The following is a 14,738-nucleotide window of genomic DNA, read 5'->3' as shown; positions in this document are numbered from 1 at the left end:
TTTGGTGTTCTGTAATATAAACGAACAAATTAGATGACGTCTGCATGCTCTGAGCACAGTATAATGACATAAAGACACGTATATGATATGGATTTGTGTTAACAGTAAAACACAAGTTAAAGAGTGTGCCCTTCATCTTTTGGAGGTGAGCTAAAGCAGCGCAGTGAGAAGCTGGTTGCTGTTTTCTCCAGCAGAGCAAACTGGAGCAAGAAAACTGACCTGTTCGCTACAGCGCCACCTTGTGACAGACTCGCTGTGCGCTGGTTAGTTCAGACAAAAAAAGCTTCTCCAATTTGAGGGCAAAACGGGCTACAGTTGTTTTTCTCTTTTCCTGAATTCACAGTTAGGTGTTTTATCTTTGTCAAAAGTCTATAGGGTTAACAGCTCCCATAACACACAACATTCTTTACATGGAAAGTCTACGGTTGTAGGCAGTCACAGTTCTCTCTGGTCGTTTACATTCAGAAGCTGAGTGTCTTTTAAGGTGGAACGGTGTGAGGAGAATAATGATTGTTGTTTGTTGGTGTCTGAAGAGTAAATTGTCTGTAAGTGTTTATTCACTATTTGAATTCCCACAGAAACTCATTTGTAACTCGAGTTGTTTAGTTTTGTAGCACTGTCGCTAACGCAGTTAGCCGTCTCCTGAGTTTGGAGACATTTCCACCTTAAGTGATCAGAAACAGCAGAAATAAGTCAGTGTTACCACCCTATGGAGAGAGAGAGAGAGAGAGAGAGAGAGAGAGAGAGAGAGAGAGAGAGAGACAGAGCCTAGCATACCGGACCATGACAGTTTTTTTTTTTTTCTTTACTCATTTACAGACACTGGGGCTTCGTAAAAACACATTAGAGCGTAAACTGACTGGAGAGAAGAAGGTGAGGAAACATCTTCTGAATTTAATAAAAAAGAGTTTTTTATTACAGTCGTGAACTGTGCTTCTCTTTAGAGACCCCCCTAAAAACTGTTTTGTGGCTTTTATTGGTGCAAAGTGCAAACCCTGTCGCCTCTCACAACTCCTCCTTCCTTCGTCCACTTTGGGTCGGTTCTGACCACTGCACATCAGGAACACCCCACACACCTGAGTTCTGGAGACTGACCAAAACATAACCACCGTCCCAGTGTGTCACTCAGATCCCCACTCACTCCACCCTCCCCCCCACCACTCATCAGCGTTACTGACTTCACCTGGCAGTGGTTACTGACTTCACCTGGCAGTGGTTGTTATCTTGTGGCTGATGGTGGATACTTCAGCTGGGGTTAAAATGCCTATATTGTGCACGCGCATGTGCAAACGCAGTGAATGCACTGAGACACAAATGGCTCCGTTAAGCCGAGGAGATTAGTGGCACGAGCGCGCGGGGCAAACCAGGCGCGAGGAATCCGTGCTGCGAACATGTAAAGACGCCCACGCGCTTGGATCGATGCCGAGGAATAAATAAGGAGTAAACTTAGCAGAGAGATAGACAGATAGAGTGAGAGAGGGAGAGAGGTCAGGAAAGAGGAGGACGCGTAAAGAAATAAAGCGCGCACTCACCCAAAAAGTCTCCTTTACGCACAGACCGTCCCGGACGAGCCCTCTGCCATTGCGTCCAGACGTCACAGCGGAGGCGGGGCCTTAGAGCCTGAGCGACACCAGGAGCAGCCAATCAGAGTTTAGGAGCCAAGATTTCCGTCGTGGATTAGACTCAGACGACCAGTCAGAGCGCAGCTGGGAGCTGGAGCGCAGAGGAACGAGTTATTCTCTCACCTGTACCCCATATAACCTCACCTGTATCCATATTACCTCACCTGTACCCCATATAACATCATCTGTATCCATATTACCTCACCTGTACCCCATATAACATCACCTGTATCTATATTACCTCACCTGTACCCCATATAACATCACCTGTAACCATATAACCTCGCCTGCACCCATATAACCTCAGCTGTACACATATAACCTCACCTGTACCCATATAACCTCACCTGTACCCCATATAACCTCACTTGTACCCCATATATCCTCACCTGTATCCATATAACCTCAGCTGTATCCCATATAACCTCGCCTGAACCCATATAACCTCACCTGTACCCATATAACCTGACATGTACCCATATAACCACACCTGTACCCCAAATAACCTCGCCTGCTCCCATATAACCCCACCTGTACCCATATAACCTCACCTGTACCCATATAACCTCACCTGTACCCCATATAACCTCACCTGTACTTCATATAACCTCATCTGTACTCATATAACCTCACCTGTACCCATATAACCTCATATGTACCCATATAACCACACCTGTACCCCAAATGACCTCAGCTGTACCCATATAACCTCACCTGTACCCATATAACCTCACCTGTACCCCAAATAACCTCATCTGTACCCCAAATAACCTCGCCTGCACCCATATAACCTCACCTGTACCCCATATAACCACCACATGCGGCAGCACGCCTGGTCTTCAACCAACCAAAAAGAGCACATGTCACGCCCCTATTAGTTGAGCTGCATTGGCTACCCTTAGCTGCTCGCATCAAATTCAAATCACTAATGATGGCCTTCAGAGTATTCACTGGTTCTGCTCCCATCTACCTCAATAGACTCTTAAAACCATACGTTAGCGCCCGCCCTCTCCGTTCCTCAAAGGAGCGCCTACTAACACGACCAACCCCCCGTACAGGTTGAGGCTATTCTCATCTCTGGTACCACGCTGGTGGAACGAGCTTCCAAGCACTATCAGAGCAACAGAAACCCTCTCTGCATTCAAGAAATCATTGAAAACCCAGCTCTTCCGAGAGTATCTTTTGCACTGAATGTCTTTCTTTAATGCACTTATTACTTCCTGGCATATTGCACTTAATGTAAGGTACTTTGTATAATTTGTGCTGTAGTTCGAATATTAGATCCTCTTTTGTAAGTCGCTTTGGATAAAAGCGTCTGCCAAATACATAAATGTAAATGTAAATGTAAACCTGTACCCAAATAACCTCACATGTACCCATATAACCTCACCTGTACCCCAAATGACCTCATCTGTACCCATTTAACCTCACCTGTACCCCATATAACCTCACCTGTACTTCATATAACCTCACCTGTACCCATATAACCTCACCTGTACCCATATAACCTCACCTGTACCCCATATAACCTCACCTGTACTTCATATAACCTCACCTGTACCCATATAACCTCACATGTACCCATATAACCACACCTGTACCCCAAATGACCTCAGCTGTACCCATATAACCTCACCTGTACCCCAAATGACCTCATCTGTACCCATTTAACCTCACCTGTACCCCATATAACCTCACCTGTACTTCATATAACCTCACCTGTACCCATATAACCTCACCTGTACCCATATAACCTCACCTGTACCCCATATAACCTCACCTGTACTTCATATAACCTCACCTGTACCCATATAACCTCACATGTACCCATATAACCACACCTGTACCCCAAATGACCTCAGCTGTACCCATATAACCTCACCTGTACCCCAAATGACCTCATCTGTACCCATTTAACCTCACCTGTACCCCATATAACCTCACCTGTACTTCATATAACCTCACCTGTACCCATATAACCTCACCTGTACCCATATAACCTCACCTGTACCCCATATAACCTCACCTGTACTTCATATAACCTCACCTGTACCCAAATAACCTCACATGTACCCATATAACCTCACCTGTACCCCAAATGACCTCATCTGTACCCATTTAACCTCACCTGTACCCCATATAACCTCACCTGTACTTCATATAACCTCACCTGTACCCATATAACCTCACCTGTACCCATATAACCTCACCTGTACCCCATATAACCTCACCTGTACTTCATATAACCTCACCTGTACCCATATAACCTCACATGTACCCATATAACCACACCTGTACCCCAAATGACCTCAGCTGTACCCATATAACCTCACCTGTACCCCAAATAACCACACCTGCACCTCATATAACCTCACCTGTACCCATATAACCTCACCTGTACCCGTATAACCTCACCTGTACCCCATATAAGCTCACCTGTACCCAGATAACCTCATATGTACCCATATAACCACCTGTACCCCAAATAACCTCAGCTGTACCCATATAACCTCACATGTACCCCAAATAACCTCACTTGTACCCCATATAACCTCACCTGTACCCCGTATAACCTCACCTGTACCCATATAACTTCACCTGTACCCCAAATAATCTCACCTGTACCCCATATAATCCCACATGAACCCATATAACCTCATCTGTACCCCAAATAACCTCGCCTGCACCCATATAACCTCACCTCTACCCATATAACCTCACTTGTACCCCATATAACCTCACCTGTACTTCATATAACCTCACCTGTACCCATATAACCTCACCTGTACCCATATAACCACACCGGTACCCCATATAACCTCACTTGTACCCCATATATCCTCACCTGTACCCATATAACCTCACCTGTACCCATATAACCTCACATGTACTTCATATAACCTCACCTGTACCCATATAACCTCACCTGTACCCATATAACCTCACCTCTACCCATATAACCTCACCTGTACCCCATATAACCTCACCTGTACTTCATATAACCTCACCTGTACCCATATAACCTCACCTGTACCCATATAACCTCACATGTACCCATATAACCACACCTGTACCCCAAATGACCTCAGCTGTACCCATATAACCTCACCTGTACCCCAAATAACCACACCTGCACCTCATATAACCTCACCTGTACCCATATAACCTCACCTGTACCCGTATAACCTCACCTGTACCCCATATAACCTCACCTGTACCCGTATAACCTCACCTGTACCCCATATAAGCTCACCTGTACCCAGATAACCTCATATGTACCCATATAACCACCTGTACCCCAAATAACCTCAGCTGTACCCATATAACCTCACATGTACCCCAAATAACCTCACTTGTACCCCATATAACCTCACCTGTACCCCATATAACCTCACCTGTACCCATATAACTTCACCTGTACCCCAAATAATCTCACCTGTACCCCATATAATCCCACATGAACCCATATAACCTCATCTGTACCCCAAATAACCTCGCCTGCACCCATATAACCTCACCTCTACCCATATAACCTCACTTGTACCCCATATAACCTCACCTGTACTTCATATAACCTCACCTGTACCCATATAACCTCACCTGTACCCATATAACCACACCGGTACCCCATATAACCTCACTTGTACCCCATATATCCTCACCTGTACCCATATAACCTCACCTGTACCCATATAACCTCACATGTACTTCATATAACCTCACCTGTACCCATATAACCTCACCTGTACCCATATAACCTCACCTCTACCCATATAACCTCACCTGTACCCCATATAACCTCACCTGTACTTCATATAACCTCACCTGTACCCATATAACCTCACCTGTACCCATATAACCTCACATGTACCCATATAACCACACCTGTACCCCAAATGACCTCAGCTGTACCCATATAACCTCACCTGTACCCCAAATAACCACACCTGCACCTCATATAACCTCACCTGTACCCATATAACCTCACCTGTACCCGTATAACCTCACCTGTACCCCATATAAGCTTACCTGTACCCAGATAACCTCATATGTACCCATATAACCACCTGTACCCCAAATAACCTCAGCTGTACCCATATAACCTCACCTGTACCCCATATAACCTCACCTGTACCCCATATAACCTCACCTGTACCCATATAACTTCACCTGTACCCCAAATAATCTCACCTGTACCCCATATAATCCCACATGAACCCATATAACCTCATCTGTACCCCAAATAACCTCGCCTGCACCCATATAACCTCACCTCTACCCATATAACCTCACTTGTACCCCATATATCCTCACCTGTACCCATATAACCTCACCTGTACCCATATAACCACACCTGTACCCCATATAACCTCACTTGTACCCCATATATCCTCACCTGTACCCATATAACCTCACCTGTACCCATATAACCTCACCTGTACCCATATAACCTCACATGTACCCATATAACCACACCTGTACCCCAAATGACCTCAGCTGTACCCATATAACCTCACCTGTACCCCAAATAACCACACCTGCACCTCATATAACCTCACCTGTACCCATATAACCTCACCTGTACCCATATAACCTCACCTGTACCCCATATAAGCTCACCTGTACCCAGATAACCTCATATGTACCCATATAACCACCTGTACCCCAAATAACCTCAGCTGTACCCATATAACCTCACCTGTACCCCAAATAACCTCACCTGTACCCCATATAACCTCACCTGTACCCATATAACTTCACCTGTACCCCAAATAATCTCACCTGTACCCCATATAATCCCACATGAACCCATATAACCTCACTTGTACCCCAAATAAACTAACCTGTACCCCAGATAACCTCACCTGTACACATATAATCTCACTTGTACCCCATATAACCTCACCTGCTCCGGTTTCCTCTAACGCTCCAAAAACACACGTTGGTACGTGGATTGGAGACTCAAAAGTGTCCGTAGGTGTGAGTGTGTGAGTGTCCCAATAACCCCACCCAATTTCCGTATTGCTCCCCCCACTCTCCCTATAACCCCACACAATTCTTTTTTTTTCCGCCCACTCATTTTATAGGCCACAGTCTCTTTCTGTAACCCAACACATAGCTCATAGAAATAGCCACGCCCACTCTCCTTATAGCTCTCCATCTCCGTTGGACTCTTCTCATACCAAACATTACCCCAGGCCTTCTGTAGTAAAACCCATTAAAGAGATTTAAGTGCTGACCCCTTTAATAACAGAGGGTCAGTGGGTTGGCGGGTGATTGATTTCTGATGGTAAGAAGAGCTTTTATCATTTAAGAATCAAACATTAACCAATTACCCTAAGACTGGGGGTTTAAAGCTGTGATGGGGGCAGTGGCACTATATTTAATTCTCTTCCATCAAGTGTCAAACTGGGCATTGTGTTATTATAACGTACACATCATAAAGTTTTAATGACATCTGACATCAATTCACATAAAAAACCAACTACTTTCACTGCCCCCATCCCCCCTCCAAATGAGCACTAACATGTTCAAATATCAATATCCCAATGCCACACTAATGTAGGGCAGCTCTGAAGGTCACTGGATGTTTACTGAGATTAGTGTTCGATACGGTTCACCACTCACTATTCCCTACATTACTCACTATATAGTGCACTATTATAGGGAACTGAATTAACGCGTGAACAATTGCGGGCTCTAGCTCATGCAGATTTTTAACAAACAATGCAGTGTATTATGGGTCTACACTATCCACTAGGGTCTACACTATCCACGAGGGTATGTTGGTTGTACACAGCTTATGGTAGTGCACTATGAAAATGTGCAGCTTTTGAAGGCTGTCCCTATTCGCTTCCTTGGTAACTAGTCCCAGATTAAAATGGAGGAAAATATTAGACTCAAATAAGGACAATCATAAACACTTACAAAAACAGAAACACACACACACACAATCAGAAACACCCCAGCATTAACTCTAACTGAATTAAAGGCAATGTTCAAAATTCTGAATTTTTATGTGTTTAAGAAGCCCCCGGGTTTGTAAATGATTTAAAAAAACTGTGAAAAAATAAGTGTCTCGGTCCGGTATGGTAGTCTCTCTCTATGTCTCTCTGACTTTTTTTTGCTGTTACAGATCACTTAAGGTGGAAATGTCTCAAACTCAGGAGATGGCTAACTGCATTAGCGACAGTGCTACAAAACTAAACACCTCCAGTTACACATGAGTTTCTGTGGGAATTCAAACAATGAATAAACACTTACAGACAATTTACCAACAAGATACAGTCGCTTTTTACTGACACACATTGCTCCACCTTAAAAGATACAGTCGCTTCTTACTCACACACACTGCTCCACCTTAAAAGATACAGTCGCTTCTTACTCACACACACTGCTTCACCTTAAAAGATACAGTCGCTTCTTACTCACACACACCGCTCCACATTAAAATATACAGTCGCTTCTTACTCACAGACACCGCTCCACCTTAAAACATACAGTCGCTTCTTACTCACACACATCGGTCCACCTTAAAAGATACAGTCGCTTCTTACTCACACACACCGTTCCACCTTAAAAGATACAGTCGCTTCTTACTCACACACACTGCTCCACCTTAAAAGATACAGTCGCTTCTTACTCACACACACCACTCCACCTTAAAACATACAGTCGCTTCTTACTCACACACACCGCTCCACCTTAAAACATACAGTCGCTTCTTACTCACACACCCCGGTACACCTTAAAAGATACAGTCGCTTCTTACTCACACACACCGTTCCATCTTAAAAGATACAGTCGCTTCTTACTCACACACACCGCTCCACCTTAAAAGATACAGTCGCTTCTTACTCACACACACCGCTCCACCTTAAAACATACAGTCGCTTCTTACTCACACACACCGGTCCACGTTAAAAGATACAGTCGCTTCTTACTCACACACACCGCTCCACCTTAAAAGATACAGTCATTTCTTACTCACACACCGCTCTACCTTAAAAGATACAGGCGCTTCTTACTCACACACACCGCTCCACCTTAAAAGATACAGTCGCTTCTTACTCACACACACCGCTCCACCTTAAAAGATACAGTCACTTCTTACTCACACACACCGCTCCACCTTAAAAGATACAGTCATTTCTTACTCACACACCGCTCTACCTTAAAAGATACAGGCGCTTCTTACTCACACACACCGCTCCACCTTAAAAGATACAGTCGCTTCTTACTCACACACACCGCTCCACCTTAAAAGATACAGTCGCTTCTTACTCACACACACCGCTCCACCTTAAAAGATACAGTCACTTCTTACTCACACACAACGCTCCACATTAAAAGATACAGTCGCTTCTTACTCACTCACACCGCTCCACATTAAAAGATACAGTCATTTCTTACTCACACACACCGCTCCACCTTAAAAGATACAGAACTTAGAACTGGGTTTTCCCACAGTCGTAGACATTCCCTTTAAATGCTCCTTGTTAACTGCCTAATGCACATGTTCATATGAGTGTGTGTGTGTGTGTGTGTGTGTTTCTGCTTTTACATGCATGTCTGTCTTGGTGTGCCTGTTTCTTATTTGTTGGCATGTTTTGCACTTACAGGGCACCACAGACACACCACCTACAGAGAACAGATTTTAGAAAATTTTGAACGAAAATAAAGTATAAATCAAAATATAAAGCCATTGCAAAGCCACATTACTTTATTCTCAGGCCCAGTGTGTGGAGTTTCACTGAGTGAGTTTTCTGTTGTAATAAGAAAAATAACAAAGCCATATGAGCAGTGATGTTACAACAGTCGCCCTCAGCTGTACACACCCAGCAGTGTCCATTAGATGATGATGTCGCTGCTCCTCTGGTCGGTGCTGGTGCCTGGGGGGCAGGGGGAAGGCACGGCTCGGTGAGGCCAGGCACTCTGAGAGGGCATGAGGTAGGAGTTCAGGGGCATCAGGGGCACAGGGGTGGGGAACATGAGTGGGTGGAGCCCAGCAGGTGGAGTCATGGTCCGTTGGATGGCAGAGTTTGGAAGGTGGGGGAGGAAATGGGCTTGTTGCTGCTGTTGTTTCTCTAGTTTGTTGTGTAGGTGTGCGTTCTGGCTCTGGGCGGCGCTGTGGAACACATAAAGGGAGGATGAAGATCCGCAGGATGTCCCGGGGCTGGCTGTCATGGGGAGGCTGTCCGGTGGCTCGGGAGGCGGGGGAGAGGATTCCCGAGCTGGTGATTGGCTGGTTTGTGCGGGAGGGAGGGGCTTCTGGCTCATACAGAAACACACCGCCACCAGTGACCCCAGCAGGACAAACAGCACAAACACACACACCACAGTCAGGAACGGTACATACACTGGAAGCTCTGAAAAAAAAGAAAAGAAAAAAGAAAAGAGGGAGCTGAGGTTATGCTGAGTCAGAAAATGTAATGTCCTGTTGGAACAGTCAGTTCATCCTGGATATAGGAGGCTAATTTAATTTTGGGAAAGACAAACTGAGCAGAGTGTAATGAGCAGCGTGTTGTGGAGTGTTTAAACTCAAAGCTTGTGTCCAGCAACAGAAAACCAAACCAACACCAGGGTCCATGATGCAGAGCTGTTTTCAAAAAAGCAGAGGAGACATTTCTGCTCTTCTCTACACTACACTTTGACTCCTGTGTGGTTAAACATGACCTTTGTCTTTTATATAATAAATCTGCAGGCTCAACCCTTACATATGTGTTTACTGTATGTATCTTTCATTGAACAAATCTGGACACATTTGTCATTTTCAAAAATTCACTGAGAAGTTGTGGGTGCAATGTGGTTCATTTTAGAGGCTCAGATTTCTTTTCAGTGGAGGTGAATGGAACCAGACCTCCTCCTCTAAAAGCCCCTCACAGAAAGTGAAGACAGTAGACGGTGGGGGACAGTGGACAGTGGAGGTGAGTGGAACCAGACGTCCTCCTCTAAAAGCCCCTCACAAAAAGTGAGGACAGTAGACGGTGGGGGACAGTGGACAGTGGAGGTGATTGGAACTAGACGTCCCCCAGGTCTCTAGAACACATCTAGTATTATATCAGTTGCATAAATAAGTTTTAAAGTGTTTTTTGTGTAATGTAATTAAGAATTCAAACATTCTCCCGCTCTCATTTTGTTGTGAAGTAGGAAAAATTACATTTGTTCAACAAAAACATAACCTAAAAAAACATGAAGCCGTGTGAAAAGTGAAGAGTTTATTGGGCGCTGCGTTCGTTCTGAGCTCCACCAGGAAAAAGCTGCAGAAGACTGTGATGGGTTTGTTCTGTTCTTGAGGATAATACTGTGTCCAAAATCCGTGTGAGTGTGGGTTTAGTTACAGAAGGAATGACTGTAGTTTGTACGCGTCTGAAGTGTAAATTGTCTGTAATTGTTTACTCACTGTTTGAATTCCCACAGAAAATCATGTGTAACTGGAGGTGTTTAGTTTTGTAGCACTGTTGCTAATGCAGTTAGCTGTCTCCTGAGTTTGGAGACATTTCCACCTTAAGTGATTAGTTGAATAAAATGACAACTGTAAAATTTAATACGACACAACAGCCACCAGTAAATTACAAAAAACAGGAGAATGTTTATATTTTGAATGACATTTTGACGTTACACAAAAACGCTTTAAATCTTACTGGTACGCAGTATGACCCAAACCACCCTCCGTCTAATGGTATCTCAGTGTACACCCCTTTTAATGTCCTCAGTGTGGAGCTGATATGGATTGTGTACCTGCTTTGTGTGTGTGTGTATGTGTGTGTGTGTACCTTCTTTGTAAGTGTGTGTGTCCTGTCCCGTGTTGTGGTCAGCACAGGTGTCCTGCTCCACTCTGGCTCGGTTATCTCCGCAGCAGAAGCGCAGGTCACACTGTCCACAGCAGAACCGGGCGTCCCTCTGATCCGTTCTCTCGGGACAGTGGAACCCAGTCCTCCACTGTGATCTGGAGTCCCTCCAGTCGTGACAGAACTCACCGCCAACACCGACAGAGATCAGCAGGGTCATGGCCAGCAGAGCAGTCCACACACCTCCCATCCTGATCTGTGGTCAATCACATTATTCAAATCTCAACTCTCTGCTATTCCAGAAAGGCTAGACGTAGGAAGACTGCTGTGAGGATTTGATGGCACTCATAAGAACATCAGCAAGGTCAGATACTGATGTTGGAAGATTAATTCTGGTTCTCAAACACCACTCTAACTCATCCCAAAGGTAATGGAGCTCCATTGTTCCACAGCACACAGGCCACAGCTTCATTGCTCCACAGCCTAAAGCTGGGGGGCTTTATACCCCTCTAGCATAGAATAAATGGAACCACTAATGTGCACTTAATCACTATTAAGTAGTATTTTAAATTATATCATTTATTAATTCATTGTCTGTAGCCCTTATCCAGTTCAGGGCGGCAGTGGGTCCGGAGCCTACCCAGAATCACTGGGCGCAAGGCGGGAACACACCCAGGAGGGGGTGGCGCCAGTCCTCCACAAGGCGACACACACTCACACATTCACTCACACACTTACACCTACGGACACTTTTGAGTCGTCAATCCACCTACCAACGTGTGTTTTTGGACCGTGGGAGGAAACCGGAGCACCCGGAGGAAACCCACGCAGACACAGGGAGAACACACCACACTCCTCACATACAGTCACCCGGAGGAAACCCATGCAGACACAGGGAGAACACACCACACTCCTCACAGACAGTCACCCGGAGGAAACCCACACAGACACAGAGAGAACACACCACACTCCTCACAGACAGTCACCCGGAGGAAACCCACGCAGACACAGAGAGAACACACCACACTCCTCACAGACAGTCACCCGGAGGAAACCCACACAGACACAGAGAGAACACACCACACTCCTCACAGACAGTCACCCGGAGTAAACCCATGCAGACACAGGGAGAACACATCACACTCCTCACAGACTGCTGTGATATTATTGTGATCACTGTTCTACTGAAACTGATTGATCACTGTTCTACTGAAACATTCTCCTTGTCACGCCCTTGTCCTCTCATCTGTTTTCCCTGCTATGTGTTCACTAAGCACGTTGCTCTGTTTGTTATTGTTCATGTCTCCACCCTGGTCCTGCCTTTGTTCCTCCTCCTTGTCAGTGTCCTCATCAGTGTCATTTGTAATCCTGCCCTCTCGTTAGCTGTCCCAGGTGTTCCTTGTCTCTGTGTGTGTTTGTTGGACATTCCTCATTTGCTTGTCTGTCTCTGGCCTGTTTGTCTTGTTGGTTCCTCATTCTCATCCCTATCAAGTCGGTTTGTGTCTCTCTAGTCTCTCTCTGGTCTGTTAGTGTTCCGTTTCCTTTCCTGTGCTTTGTGTAACTTGTGGTTTCTGTCTCTAGTCTCTTAGCTCTCTTTGTCCAAGTATCCTGTCATGTGATCCAAGTCTGTCTGTCTGTCCTTGTTTTGTTATCTTTTGTATAAATAAAGTATTTTGTGTTATAGCGAGGGCGTCTGCCTCCGTCAGTCCGCGCGATCCTGACACTGTTGCTCTTTTATCATTTGTACGGTGACCGTTGTGTCGTATTAAATATGACAACAGTCATCTTATTTAACAAAAAAATAACCTAAAAATGCAGTGTTAATGCACTTTGTTCCCCATCTCTAACAAACTCTCTTCTGTAACTGGTCTAAACTCACACGGACTTTCGGACACAGTATTAGCCCCAAGAACAGAACAAACCCATCACAGTCTCCTGCAGCTTTTTCCTGGTGGAGTTCAGAAAGAATGCAGCGCCCAATAAACTTTCACTCTGCTTCATTTTTAGGTGATTTTTAGTTTAGTAAAATGAGAATTGTTATTTTTAATACAACACACAATCACTATAAACCAACAAAAGAGTGGAGAATGTTTGTATTTTTAATGACACACAGAAAAGGTTTTAAAACTTTAACAACTAATAACTAATGAGGAAATATAACTCACCCAACTCTCACACAGGACGAACAGAGCTGGACCACAGTCCTGGCCTTGTGTGTATCTCCTGCTGAATGTCTGCGCAGTGGTCAGTGTGTGTGTGTGTGTCTCCTGTTGAATTTATCTGGAGTGTGTAATGTGTGTGTGCGTGTGTGCTCTCTGTAATCAGTATCATGCGCTCTTTCTGTTTCTCTCTTTCACTCACACACACACACACACACACACACACACACACACATCTACATGACTACAACCTCACTGCCCACAGCTTAGTGCCATTAAAGCTCTCTCCGAACACAGTCAGAAGCTAGTGAGATATTTTATTCCTGATTTATGTCCAGAGACTTCAGCCGGAGCAGAGATGCACTTCAAAGAACTCTTACAAATATTATTTTATTGTTGTAACTCTCAGAGAAAGCACTTTATTCATAAAGTCAGTAATTTTATACACGTCACACTGTCCGTCTTCTTTTAAAAAAGGCGTCGTGGGAGCGGCCTGTTCCTCGTCTGTGCTTTCGTCACCTGAAAAAAAACAGTCAACAAACAGAAGTCAGTGTCAGACACTGGACACCAGGATGTCTTTGTCTGTGTGTGTTTCACTCACGTTGTTGGGACCCAGGGACACTGTGGGGACTTGTCTTCTGTCCTCATGGTTCTCACTAAGTAAATCACTGCATTTTAAAGTGAAGATGTGCTAAAGCTATGCCTATTTGATTCTAATCTTCTGACCATTCCTAGGCTTAGGCTTTCTTCTCTGTGCAGCAGGTCCTTCAACATCGCTGCCCTCACACTCTAGAAGTGCTTACCCTCCTCCATTTATTTCTCTGTCACTCTTTGTATCTTCAAATCTCAGCTCAAATCTTACCTCTTCTCAGAATACTTTCTCTCTCTCTCTCTCTCTCTCTCTCTCTCTCTCTCTCTCTCTCTCTCTCTGGGAACGTGAAAGGATTATTGTTATTAGTCATGGTTATGGTTAGAGTTAATGGATGGTTAAAGGTAGGGTAGGTCTCCGTGGTGTTCAACAAATAGAAAACCTGACGTGAGGGGATGTGAGACACAAGCAGCTCAAAACAGTGACCTGTGGGGAAATGTGGCCCAAGATTGGTGTTTGTGTGGAGAGCAGGGGCGGTGCACTCATGTGACAAACCCATGGGCCATGAACATGGGGG

At 44.8% G+C, this 14,738-nt stretch overlaps 1 protein-coding gene across 1 annotated transcript; it reads right to left on the bottom strand.

Moving 5' to 3' along the window:
• Window positions 1-9,431: 9,431 nt before the first annotated feature.
• Window positions 9,432-13,646, bottom strand: LOC136674105 (protein shisa-2-like). The gene is made up of 3 exons (XM_066649974.1): window positions 13,579-13,646; window positions 11,399-11,669; window positions 9,432-9,991 (listed from the first exon to the last, which is right to left on the bottom strand). Exons 2-3 carry the CDS (start codon window positions 11,661-11,663, stop codon window positions 9,474-9,476), a joined length of 783 nt encoding a protein of 260 aa, XP_066506071.1. The 5' UTR covers window positions 11,664-11,669; window positions 13,579-13,646; the 3' UTR covers window positions 9,432-9,473.
• Between the last annotated feature and the right edge of the window lie 1,092 nt (window positions 13,647-14,738).

Source organism: Hoplias malabaricus, chromosome 2 (assembly GCF_029633855.1).
Source record: "Hoplias malabaricus isolate fHopMal1 chromosome 2, fHopMal1.hap1, whole genome shotgun sequence".
NCBI classification, from domain to species: domain Eukaryota; kingdom Metazoa; phylum Chordata; class Actinopteri; order Characiformes; family Erythrinidae; genus Hoplias; species Hoplias malabaricus.
This window is presented reverse-complemented; position numbering and strand designations above follow the sequence as displayed.

Bases quoted from the DNA above. Each gene is read 5' to 3' on its own strand.
- LOC136674105 (XM_066649974.1), bottom strand. From the start codon at position 11,663: ATGGGAGGTGTGTGGACTGCTCTGCTGGCCATGACCCTGCTGATCTCT. The intron at 9,992-11,398 runs GTACACACACAC...CTTTTTTTTCAG, and splicing joins CACACACACTTACAAAGAAG to AGCTTCCAGTGTATGTACCG.